We start from the raw sequence: 12,635 nt of genomic DNA, 5'->3' as shown, positions 1-12,635 counted from the left end.
GTCTCAAATTTTTTTTAACCAATTGTTTTGTGATTATTCAATAGGCACACTCTACATTTTCGGTTTGATTGGATCAACACTGTTTTGAATATGGACAATTTATTGAGGGGGGTATGTGTCGATTTTGGCTTGTAGTAGTAGCTTGTAGTTCCTGAAATATTGAAAGCTGAAAATGGAAGAAAAATAAGGATGCACAAAAATCAACACATACTCCCCTCACTGAATTGGCCATATTTCAAACAGCATTCATCCCATCAAACTAAAAATGTACAATGTGCCTATTGAATAATCACGGAACAATTGGTACAACATTTCAGAATTTTATGAGACTGAAGTGCGTTGAAATTACATGGAATGACCGTGTCAAACTCTAAAGATTTTTAGATCTGTGGGAGATTAAATGAGTGCCTGATAAAACCGTGCCCTCTCCATGTGAACTATTTGCTCTCAGTCCTGCTTTTATCTGCATGGTTTGGTTTCCTTTCAGACTGAGAGAGACGTGAGTGTTCGTCAGCGGGCGGTGGACCTGCTCTACTCCATGTGTGACCGCAGCAATGCCAAACAGATTGTAGCAGAGATGCTGAGTTACCTGGAGAACGCCGACTACTCCATCAGAGAAGAGATTGTGGGTCACCATCATCATCAATATCAATCATCAATCATCATCACATGCTTGGTTCCTCTGTGTACGTTCCCTGTTCTCAGTGTGTGTGTTTCCTCTGTGCAGGTGCTCAAAGTGGCCATCCAAGCAGAGAAATACGCCGTGGACTACACCTGGTACGTGGACACCATTCTCAACCTGATCCGTGTGGCGGGGGACTACGTCAGCGAGGAGGTGTGGTATCGCGTCATTCAGATCGTCATCAACCGAGATGACGTCCAGGGTTATGCAGCGAAGACTGTTTTTGAGGTGAGAAATGACTACATTAAGCATGTGGAGACTGATACAAATTGGTTTCTAGATACAAACGGGCGCACTCCGTGTGTGCCTCAGAGGGGTGCGTGGTGATGTAAGTTTTGGTGTGCACACCTTGTGACGTCCCGCGCTCCTCAAGCATAAACCAGGCTTTGCAAAACACATCAATTATAACAAGCCTGTACGTCTGCTTGCCTTATGTCAGCACATGTAATCACCTATCACATCCAACTCCACACACGCATCAAAACTTAATCAAAACCAAAACATGTCGGCATGTCTACAAGGCATCTATCAACATGTGCAAAATAACCTCTGAAATACTATAACGCGAATCAACAAACCAATCAATGACAAAACACACACGACCATCATAATAAAAAAAATTTTTAAAAATTGGTAATGTAATAATGTCCGCAATCGTGATAAAAATCTGCAGTATTTAATGCAATAACCCACAACACAGTGCTAACAATTAATAATACAGTTTATAGGCCTACAGATTAGCACTTACCTTAAAACAGAAGCGACCACACAGGCCTGGGATCAGCTACCTTTGCTGTTGGTCCAGAAGCCCATGATGTGGACAGGCGATGACCTGATTTGATCCAGGGTGTGATAAAAAGTGTTGGGTCGAATCTCTCTAATGGGGGTCCATTAACTCATTTAGTGCCAGACATTTTCAGGATTTCTACCCCCCTCAGTGCCAGCCATTTTAGAGCATTTTGACTGATATTTAAAGACCCACAGAATATTTTTGTAATATGACAATCTGAAATTTGATTAGATTAGATTAAAGTCTCTACATTCAGAGAAAAAAAAAATGGTTGTATCTTGTTTAGTTCTTCCATGATCAGCAGTTGAATAGAGCAAGTTACACAAATAGCCAGTTTCAGAGCAAAAACCTGAGAAAACAAAAAATCTCTTGTGACTTTTTTTTTGCTTTATTGAAAACTATAACATTTCAACATTGGTTTCCCTCTAAAAAAAATAAAATAAAATAACAACACTGAGATTAGGCTTTTTATGGCAAAATTATTATTATTTTGCTATCTGGCTCACAGTTCAATGTTTTTCTATCAGTGTCATTGACGGCAGAAAACTCCCTCTCACACTCTGATGAGGTGGAGAAATGTGTTCTGCTTTCTGTACAAAGCTTTTCCAATGTTTTGCCTGGTGGTTTATTTTGCAACTTCCAGTGGCGGAACTCATCCACTGCCTCTCTTGCTGACTCACCAAGTTTTTTAGCAAGTGTACGTACTTGGCCGGAAGTGCTTATTCAGGAGTTTTAACATGTGGACAAGGTCTGATTCCGGCATTCGCCTTTTAAGGCCGTCAGTCACAGACTCTCTTCCTCCCGGACGCAGAGTGCCACAGCGTTCCTTGTTTTGTTTATATCATTTTATCTCACCATCGTCACACTATTCATGAGTTCCACACATGCTCTGGTTGAGTATGCGCTGCTGGGAACGTCAAATCTCGTACGTAGCGCCGTTTTCTGTCTCGTAAACGCCTTTCCTCCTCTCCCTCTTTGCTCTGCTGAGCATGGATGATCTCTCATCCAAAGGTGTGCTGCTACCTCCTACATATCACCTATTATTTTGCTATCTGGCTCACAGGCTGGGGGTATTTTCAAAGTGAGGAATGCTAACGTACGGACGGAGATCTCTCTTCCCTGTCACCGACACACACACACACACACACACACACACACACACACACACACACACACACACACACACACACACACACACACACACACACACACACACACACACACACACGCTTACCTGTGCTGCTGCTGCTGCTGGCGCTATAGTCCCGAATAGTTATTGCATTCTACTACTAAGATGAGCAGAGTAGACTGATCGACACGCAGTTATCTATCAGCTGTTTGCTGTGACTGCAGCTGATTTGACGGAGCTGGAAGCGGGGGAGGGGTACAAGTTTTATTTGCATTTTTTTATTTTAATGCGTACATTAATGAGTACAGACAACGTAAGCCATAGGTTTCTTACAAAAGTATTTAAAATAAGTAAATTAAAAGCTAAATCTGCGGATGCGGGTGCTGTGGGCTGAACTAAGGAAGAGAACATTTGAGGGGGAGGGGCTCTGCTGTGGAGCGGTGGGCGGTAAGGTGTCGAAAGGTCCGAGGTGTCTCTAGGAGGTGGGGGCGTACCTAGGAGGATTCAGGCGTATTTACACCTAAAATGGATGCCGTCAGAGTTTTTAAAGATACTCAAACATACATGAATGAGCCAAGGCAACACTCCAGGCATGTGTTTAATGAGGGAATGACACAGTAACATGATATAAATCTTGAAAAAGTCGATTTTACATAATACCTCCCTTTAAAGTGAAATAATGATGTGTAAATCATACATTAAAAATAGCCTAATTCTATGCATAATCCATGATTATAATAATACAACAAAAAAAAATATATATATATATAAGATAAGGGAAATACATGCTAAAAAACAGCATTTTGCCAATATTTAAGTGACCCCCCAAAATGTCACAAATCATGTTTCCAGGGGAGCTCATGTTTCATTAAGGGGGGGCTGAGATCCCCCTGGTCTGTTTTTGTGTTTTGCTTTTTAAGAAGAAAAAATAAGTTGCATAAAGTGATGCATAGTTCTAATAGAGATTAAAAGCAAAATGTACACTTTTTCAATGTATTGCTAATGTATCGTATCGCTGGTAGTGTATCAAGGTGCGTATCAAATTGTTGTCAGTGATGGAGATTCACATGCTTAGACTACATACTGTACCTCAGTGTTACAATGTGCACTAAATGGAATAAATTAGTGAGATAAACACAATCCAACCCATATTCTGAATCGTTTATATCAGGGCTCATCAACATGGTGCCCGTAACCTTTTTAAGTTACTGCTAGTTTTCCTATTATTTTACCCTTTAATTAAAATGAAACCGTTAAAATGTAGTATTTAACAAGTGTTATCAAACCCTTTGGATTATCCAGTACCTTTGAAGTATCTCACAGTTTCAGAAAGGTTGGTGACCTTTTGTTTTTTATATCTTATTCCTGGGGACACTACTTTCAGATTATGGGTGCAACCTTAAGTATTTAAATCAATGTACAGCTGTAGTGTTGATACTGATGACAGTTTGTGTTTGATTCAGATGTCATGTGATCTGTTATTTGTTTTGGTAAGAGTTTTGCATTCCTGTGTTTGTCATGTCATATTCATCACTTTGTGATTCCTTCAGACCCTCCAGGCTCCAGCCTGCCATGAGAACCTGGTTAAAGTGGGCGGTTACATTCTAGGAGAGTTTGGTAATCTCATCGCTGGTGACTCACGCTCCAGGTACAAACTTGCACACCCTGCTGCAGTCTACCGGTCTCACTAACAAACCTTTAAGAACGCCATCGGTGCACTGCACCCCTTCTTTTTCCTCATTCCGAGGGAGCTGTTTAAGATTTATTTCAGCTGTTAGCCCGTGCTATTTCTAGCAGCAATTTGCTGGTTCCTCTCCAGTTTTAATGCTGTTTGTGGTTGTGTCAGCTCGTAAAAACTGCTCAGTTTAGTTATTGGGTGTTACTGTCCAAGTAGCATCCAAACATACTGGTGACTGACTATCGACTGTGTTGCTGCCATTTACAATGAAAGACTTTTACAAAATAATTACACAGCTTTTGTGAGGGAATTAAAAAACATAGGCTGTGTTCGACATCCCACACTAACGTATAGAGCTGAGTAAAAAAATTTGATTCAATTAATTCTCATTGACATTTTACAAAATCGATTCACGGCTGCTGAAATCGATTATTTTAGTCTCTCACTATAGTCTGGCGTTAGAAAAGTTGACTACTGCACATGTGCAACGTGAGAGTGTATTCAGTGCAAACATTGCAGAAGCTCTACTGGGTGAGAGGCCCCATCATAAGTCAGAAGTTTGAAACCATCTCATTAATATCCTTGTAATATTAGAGAGATCAATACTGAATCAAAATCAAATCGCGATTAATCGATTCAAGACCTTATTAATCGAAATCGAATTGATTCAGGAAATTGGCTATGACACCCAGCTCTACTAACGTACTACACACTAAATGAGTATATACTGTCTACTATATACTATAGTATGATTAGGATGATGAGCATTCCTACTGAAGTACACTTCCAAGATTCATTTGGAACCTACAAGGACAAAAACCTGAATCACACTCAGGCTAAATATCTCTGTTGATTTTGCACCTTTGAAAGTTCTGAACTGAGAAAGTGACCAAGTAGAATATCAACATGTGCTCATTTGATCCATAAAACTCACATAAACACATTTCATTCATGTATTTCACAGATTTTCAGAGAAACACCATTGTGCTACTGACTAAACTTCCTGTTAACTTCAAAACAAGAGCCCTATTTACAAAAGAGTAAAAAAAAAAAACCAATGGAAGACTAGAAGAGGTACTTTTATTTTGAAAAGACGATCTTTGCTTTTTGCTTGAAGCTGATCCCAGGACCATTTTACTTTCCGCTCGCAATGCATCATGGGGCGATTGAGTATGACTAGTGTGCCCGCCGTGCATACTAAAAAAATCTCCCTATATTGTATACATCCAGGTATTTCTCACATACTCAATCTTTTCATACTATCTAATGTGGACGCACTACATATTCATTTAGATGTCAGACTTAGTATGAGTAGTACGTTAGTTAGACATTTACAACGTATCCATGTTTCCAATGTTTTAATTTTTAGCTCTACCAACAGCAGCCGTCACTCACACACGGGGAACTTGATCACAAGAACAAATAGCACCAGTAGATCCATAACACCAACTCTGGTTCCTTTAATCAGATGTGGTCAAGTGTTTGTTGTCTTTTACAGATTTATTTTTTGATTTATTCATGACGTTTTTTTTTCATCTCTATGTCAGTCATAGTTAGTTTGCTCCTTTTGGTCAGTGAGCTTTTCTACAGCATGAATCCTTCCAGAAACTTCTACAGCATTGCAAACAGGCAGAATCAGTCCTGAAATATCACTTCTTTTTTTATATAACCAAGATTACTCCTAAAACATACAAATCCTATCAGCGTGCTTTACTTTGGCCTTGAGCTTCAGGCACCTGACGTGTAATTGCTGACCACTTAAAAAAAAGCCTTTTTTCTGTGTTCTTCTTTTTCTTCTTCATCTTCCTCTTTATCTCCAGCCCTTTGGTCCAGTTCAACCTCCTCCACTCTAAGTTCCACCTGTGTTCCGTACCTACTCGAGCATTACTACTGTCAGCGTACATCAAGTTCATCAACCTTTTCCCTGAGGTGAAGCCCACCATCCAGGAGGTTCTGCGTTCGGACAGCCAGCTCCGTAACGCAGATGTGGAGCTCCAGCAGAGAGCTGTAGAGTACCTGAGGCTCAGCTGTATTGCCAGCACTGACATTCTGGTACGTCATTAATGTAACACGTGCTCTCTGTCATTCTTTCTCAGTTTTCACACTGTTGCCGTTTTTATTTTTAGCTGTACTGAATCTTTGTTTTATTTATTCATTTTCACTCAGGAGCCAAATACTAATTAGTTTGATACAGTATCTAGGGGTCCACAGATTTTAGGCGGCGGTGAAAAAGTGATTCCCACCAGTTTTTTTAATTTATGTAAAACTTTTTTTTTACAAAATAATAAAAAGCTACATTTAAAAATATATAAATAAGAAACAAAACAAATGCATGTATTTTTCCATTTATCTTGCCATATCTGCAAATGTCATCAAAGATGAATGCTAGATGTAGTGCTATCTTCTTTTTTGACAGTATTGCATGTTTTTTTTCTTGACAAAAATATAAAATAATATATTTTTTACATTCTGCAGTTGTCAACATCTTTTGTGTAAAAACCGTGGGGTAATTTTGTGGAATTGTTTGTGAGGAAATTTTTTTGAGAAAAATTCTTTCCACAATTTTTGATTTAAAAAAAAAAAAAAAAAAATATATATATATATATATATACATACAGTATATGGCAGTCATTTGATATAAGCACAGTAAAGTGAAGTTTTTGGTAATTTACACAATGATAAATTTTTACATTCTTCTGCGGGCCGAATTGGATGCTCTAAAACACCAGTCAAACTCAAGACCCTTTGGAGCATCCAATTTGGCCCCCAGGCCTTGAGTTTGACACATGCATTTTAAAGATTAGATGAAGGACTTTTGCCAACAAACAGCAGCAACAAGATTTTGCAGCAAAGAAAGAGAATAAAGGTTTTTGTGCTATCTCCAAAAGGAAGATCTGCTAATGCTTTATTATTATTTTGCTAGGAGACCACAGTTTATGCTAACGTGTAGCTGTGAATTAGCTTGGTAGGATGTGACATTACTGTATGTGTTGTACTGTCCATACCACATACATAAAGGCTGTAATGGATTATGAATTGATAGATTATCTCTGACTGTAGGCTACAGTCCTCGAAGAAATGCCTCCATTCCCAGAGAGGGAGTCATCCATTTTGGCCAAACTGAAGAAGAAGAAGGGTTCTTCTGCTAAACTGCCCGACATCGATGAAACCCGTCGGCAAGTGAACGGCAGCACGGAACACAGCGCGAACAACGGCACTGCAAACACGGTAAACCATTAAATACTCGGAGTGAAGAATCCGAGCAATTCAGTTTGAGTGATTGTTAAAGGGATCCTCCACTGTTTTTACAAATGTGGTCTGAAATCTTTGAAATGTACTTTTTAGTAGATCTATGCTCAACAAAACACATCATGCACCATATTCATTTAATTGCGTATTAGAAATAGGAATACTTTATAGTTTTAGAGCTTGTGTTCCCCCATCTTCAAATCACGTGGTTGATGATGTCACATGGCCCCACTGCCTGTAAACATCTCATTGTTTTTTATTGGAGTGAAGCATTCAGCCTTATTTTTAGATAATTTAGCAGCTTTTTCAGTCACAATGACAACTTGTGCTGCTTTTGGTTGCTCCAAATAATCAGGAAAAGTTAAAGATGTCGATGTAAACCTCTCCTGAAGCAGAGAAGAAGAGCACTCCAAGGCTCCCTTAAACAGCGTGCTGACACGCTCTGGTGGCTGAAGTTAGCAAGTAAATCACAGACTGTTGAAAACACACAAACCCTGAGGCTAGAAGTCCTTTTGGATGGGAGTCCTTCAACAGTCCAAGAAGTTGTTTACTACTCCTTGCACGCTGGACGTTTGATCCGTTCCACACATATCTAGCATACACAAACGGATGTAATTTCTACATATTACTTCATGGCGGACAAATATGTGAGCGCTTAGCCCTCAGCGCTCGCGCTCCGTACGGACCTGCTTGGAACAGGTCACAGGAGTGGACTAGACCGGTTTCACTTCAATGGAGAAACACGCAGACGCTTATCAGGTATGTAGGGCCCTATATCTTCCATGTTAAGGAGTTATTTAATCGGTCATTAAAAATGTAATCCATTGAAAGTGACATAATGTGAATGAAATGCCGTCATCAGAGCTAAACATGTCGAATCGGCCACCCCCAACACCGACTAAACTGCCAAAAAAATAAAAACTATGCAACTCATCACACACTCCTAAATACAGAGCGGAGCAGTTCCCACCTTAACTTTTGTGTCTGTGAAGCTCCACCCGTTTCTGGTGAAGCTACAAACAAGGAGGGAGGGGCTGAGCAGCCTCCGTCAGCTTCACCTGCTCAGTGTTTAATATGAACAACATCTCATCAGAGCTACAGAAGATCTGTGGGAACAAGTTGTGTGTTTTGGTGGATGAGACTGGTTGACATTAATGCTGCTCTCATTCATTCGTCTTTATATGACATATGATTATAAATAAATAAAAAGGAGCAGTAAGAATAATCTATAGCTACCTTTCAGTTGGAGCTTACGCATGGTTTTAAATTACATTTATTTTTATATTTCTGTTTATATTCTGTTTTATTGATAAAAACAGAATAAAAAATAACAATGTGGAAAACAGAATTAGAAGAAAAAAAATGGAGTTTGGAAAAAATGAAATGTATTTTATAGTGCCCTGTGTAGGCCTGTTAATGTTTGTCAGTTATTTCAATTCAATTTGACTTTATTTATATAGCGCAGAATACAACAAATAGTGTATTTTGCCTTAGTGTACTCTTCAGAGTGTTCAAGATTGCTTAATTCACGTGTTAAAATCAAAAATTCTCGAGGAGAGAATCCCCTACGATGGGCTTTTTTGTCACCTTTTTCACGCCTTTGGTGTTTGCATGTCTGACTACCAAACCACAGAGTTGGAACTATCGCCACCCTGTGGTAACAGATTTTTTTCGCATCACAACTGTTTTTATTCTCTTTCGGTAAACAAAAGAGGTTTGCATCGACTTCTTTAAAGGGTTACTAAACCCCTGTTTTTTGCTGACCGGACATTAGGAGGGAAATTCAAAAAATGCCTTGATTATGGGCGTTACTGCTGTAGCAGTAAGACCCGCCCACTCTCTCAGCCCATACCGCTGTTCGCAGAGACAGATGGTAATACACACAATGATTTGTCTGTACACACACACATAATGAGTTCATAAGCTGAAATATGTCACTACTACCAAAGGCACACACAATCACAACATGAACCTCACACACAGCCTTACATACGCCACTCAGGGGCCAACAACCCTGTTCTCGCACACATAGCGATAAGACGGACACACGTCCGCGTACACACAAGACAGATGGGAATACACTCTTAGCATGATGTGTCTGTAAATACATGCATATTGTAGCTTGATGAACCCTCTGATTAGTGCAGAATCTGCTCTTTATAGAAGCACGGAGTCAAAAACATCACCGCACACGAAACACAGTGGACTTCCTCATTGCCTGTCAATCAATGCTCACTGAGGGCTGCGATTGGAGGAAATCCTCTCCCTCCTCTCAGGTTTTATAGGAGCAGCGGCGCCAACAGTAAAAGTGATGACGCAGGGGAATCCGGAAGAATCCCTTTCAGCCAATAGCAAAATTCAGTTGTATTGCCCGGCGTTCAACCCTTAATGGCCAGCGTGACGGACATTTTACAGCTAAATGCGCAAAATTAAAATACTTTTACTAAAATGTGAAGAGTGGGACTAGGATTAATAAACAGCACCCAGATACATATGTATTCAGCCGGAAAACGTGGGTTTGGGGTTTAGTTACTCTTTAACGTTTCCTGTTTTTTTAGAGCAACCAAAAGCAGCAGAAGTTGGTATTTTGACTGAAAAAGCTGCTAAATCATCTAAAAAGCAGGCTGAATGTTTCAAAACAATGGGATGTTTACAGGCATGTGATTTCAAGATGGCGGAACACAGGCTCTAAAAGTGTAAAGTAGTCCCATTTTTAAAGGTTAATAAAATTAATATGGTGCATAATAATGTGTTTTGTTAGTCATAGATATTTTAATCCCTTTAACAGCAGGAAACATTTCCATCTCCCATTCCCTGTCTATATCTATACCTCTGTGTCGTTCGATGGAGGGTTAGTCTTCAGACCTCAGACTTCCTCTCTTTGACTTTCACCTGCATTTTATGTCCTCTGTTCTTTTCCTTCTTTACTCTTCTTCCATCAGTCTCCTCCTCTTCTATTGGAGGATCTGCTTCCTACCAGCAGACCCCGTCCTTACTCTTCTAGTCCCATCCTGCTCTCTGCAAGCACCATGGTATACTACATCACTGAAACAATTGAACCAGGATTATTTCTGGTTTTCTGCATGTTTTTATTTAAATTAGATGTGATGTGAGATGGAAGCGTAGAAAAGCACATTGTTGTTTGTTCGACTGTCTGAAATTATGAATTTAAACATTTCTCGACAATCTCTTGAATGTGTTGAACGTCTATGGGGATCTCTCTCTTTCTCTCTCTTTCTTTCTCTCAGGGCTCCGCCCACTCCTTCACAGCAGACATGCTGAATCTGACCTCCACCCCAGCAGCAGCAGCAGCAGCAGCAGTGGGAGGAGGAGGAGGCGGCTTATTGGTGGATGTCTTCTCAGAAAACTCCACGTCTCCCTCAGTCGATGTGTCTGAAGATCATCTAGAAAGGTAGGCCCACACTGGTTGAGTTTATTCTCTAGTGGTTTATCGCCAGTAAATAAATGTGTTCTCATGAACCTTTATTTATCAAATGTCAGAAAATTAAGGCCCTTAAAAAGTATTAATCTCACAGTTTCCGCAGCACACACGCTGGCACATACGCACACAAATATTGTAAATGAATTTTTTACGTTACTTTCACCAGATTTTTAGCAATATTTGTGAAATTTGTGATATTTTTTTCTTGTAAAAACATAATGTCAATGTTAAATCCAAATGTTAAATCTAAATGTTAATATATTGAATCTAAATTTCTATATTAAATTTCAATATACATTTTAAATCTAACTGCTAAATGTAAAATCTAAATGTTAAATGTAAATGTCAAATGTTAAATCTAAATCTGAATGTTAAATGTAAATTTTAAATGTTAAATCTAAATTCTGAATGTTAAATCTAAATCTAGATGTTAAATCTAAATGTTAAATGTAAATTTTAAATGTTAAATCTAAATTCTAAATGTTAAATCTAAATTCTAAATGTTAAATCTAAATTCTAAATGTTAAATCTAAATGTCAAAGGTTAAATCAAAATCTAGATGTTAAGTCTAAATGTTAAATATTGAAGCTAAATTTACATTTTTAGCAATATTTGTCAAGTTTTTGATTTTTTTCTTGTAAAAATATAATGTCAATGTTAAATCTAAATTTAAATGTTAAATATTGAATCTAAATTTCAATATATGGTACATTTTAAATCTAAATGTTGAATCTAAATCTAGATGTTAAATCTAAATGTCAAATGTAAATCTTAAATTTCAAATGTTAAATCTAAATCAAGATGTTAAATCTAAAGGTCAAATGTTAAATCTAAATCTAGATGTTAAATGTAAATCTTACATGTCAAATGTTGAATCTAAATGTCAAATGTTAAATCTAAATCTAGATGTTAAATTTAATGTTAAAACTAAATTTCACAGCTGAAACTAAATATTTAGCTAATATGCAAATTCACCAGAACTACCAAAATAAAAGCTCAATGACACAATTGAGAATGATGTGAACTTTGTGTATTTATGTCTTTCAGGTTTGTTTGTAAGAACAATGGTATTCTTTATGAGAACCAGCTTCTGCAGATTGGACTAAAGTCTGAGTACCGGCAGAACCTGGGTGAGCACATTTAGATTTTTATCGTGACGAGCATTCAGTGTCTGTGTGAGAAGAATAAAAACAGAATGAGATGATGGATGTTTGGTAATAATTGCTCTGTTGTTGCTGCAAGGCCGAATGTATTTGTTCTACGGAAACAAGACGTCCATCCAGTTCCTCAGTTTCACCTCATCAGTGACCAACAACACCTCCCAGAGTCATATCCTTTATACACACGCACACACACACACACACACCCGCTTACAAATTATCTTGAGCTATCTGTATGTGATGGCGTGAGCCAGGGTTGGGGTCAATTACATATTACCCATGTTCAGTTACAATTCAACTGTGATTACATTGACCAGCATTTTTAGTAATTAAATTACAATTATTTTTTTATCCTCAGAAAGTCAATTACAATTATGTTCTCAATTATTAAAGTTAATTTACAATTAATCTCAATTACTGGGCCTGAAATAAATAACCTCATAAAAAGTTGACATTCCTCTTGTTGTTAGCTTTCTGTTAGCATCTCTAATGATAACGGGTCCTA

General features: G+C 38.3%; 1 protein-coding gene across 2 annotated transcripts in view; it reads left to right on the top strand.

The window, feature by feature from the left end:
* The window catches only part of LOC114454457 (AP-2 complex subunit alpha-2-like), a 37,515-nt gene that overhangs the window by 17,367 nt on the left and 7,513 nt on the right, over window positions 1–12,635 (top strand). The window contains exons 10-18 of one of the 2 annotated variants that reach the window (XM_028434952.1): window positions 488–625; window positions 728–910; window positions 4,152–4,249; window positions 6,100–6,331; window positions 7,340–7,507; window positions 10,471–10,560; window positions 10,777–10,940; window positions 12,018–12,100; window positions 12,213–12,299. In XM_028434952.1, coding sequence (XP_028290753.1) covers window positions 488–625; window positions 728–910; window positions 4,152–4,249; window positions 6,100–6,331; window positions 7,340–7,507; window positions 10,471–10,560; window positions 10,777–10,940; window positions 12,018–12,100; window positions 12,213–12,299 — 1,243 coding nt within the window. The remainder of the gene's footprint in view (window positions 1–487; window positions 626–727; window positions 911–4,151; window positions 4,250–6,099; window positions 6,332–7,339; window positions 7,508–10,470; window positions 10,561–10,776; window positions 10,941–12,017; window positions 12,101–12,212; window positions 12,300–12,635) is intronic. The other variant, XM_028434959.1, reaches the window with a different exon arrangement.

Source organism: Gouania willdenowi, chromosome 3, assembly GCF_900634775.1.
Source record: "Gouania willdenowi chromosome 3, fGouWil2.1, whole genome shotgun sequence".
Classification (NCBI taxonomy): domain Eukaryota; kingdom Metazoa; phylum Chordata; class Actinopteri; order Blenniiformes; family Gobiesocidae; genus Gouania; species Gouania willdenowi.
Note: the sequence above shows the minus strand (reverse complement) of the source record. Positions and strands in the feature narration are given on the sequence as shown.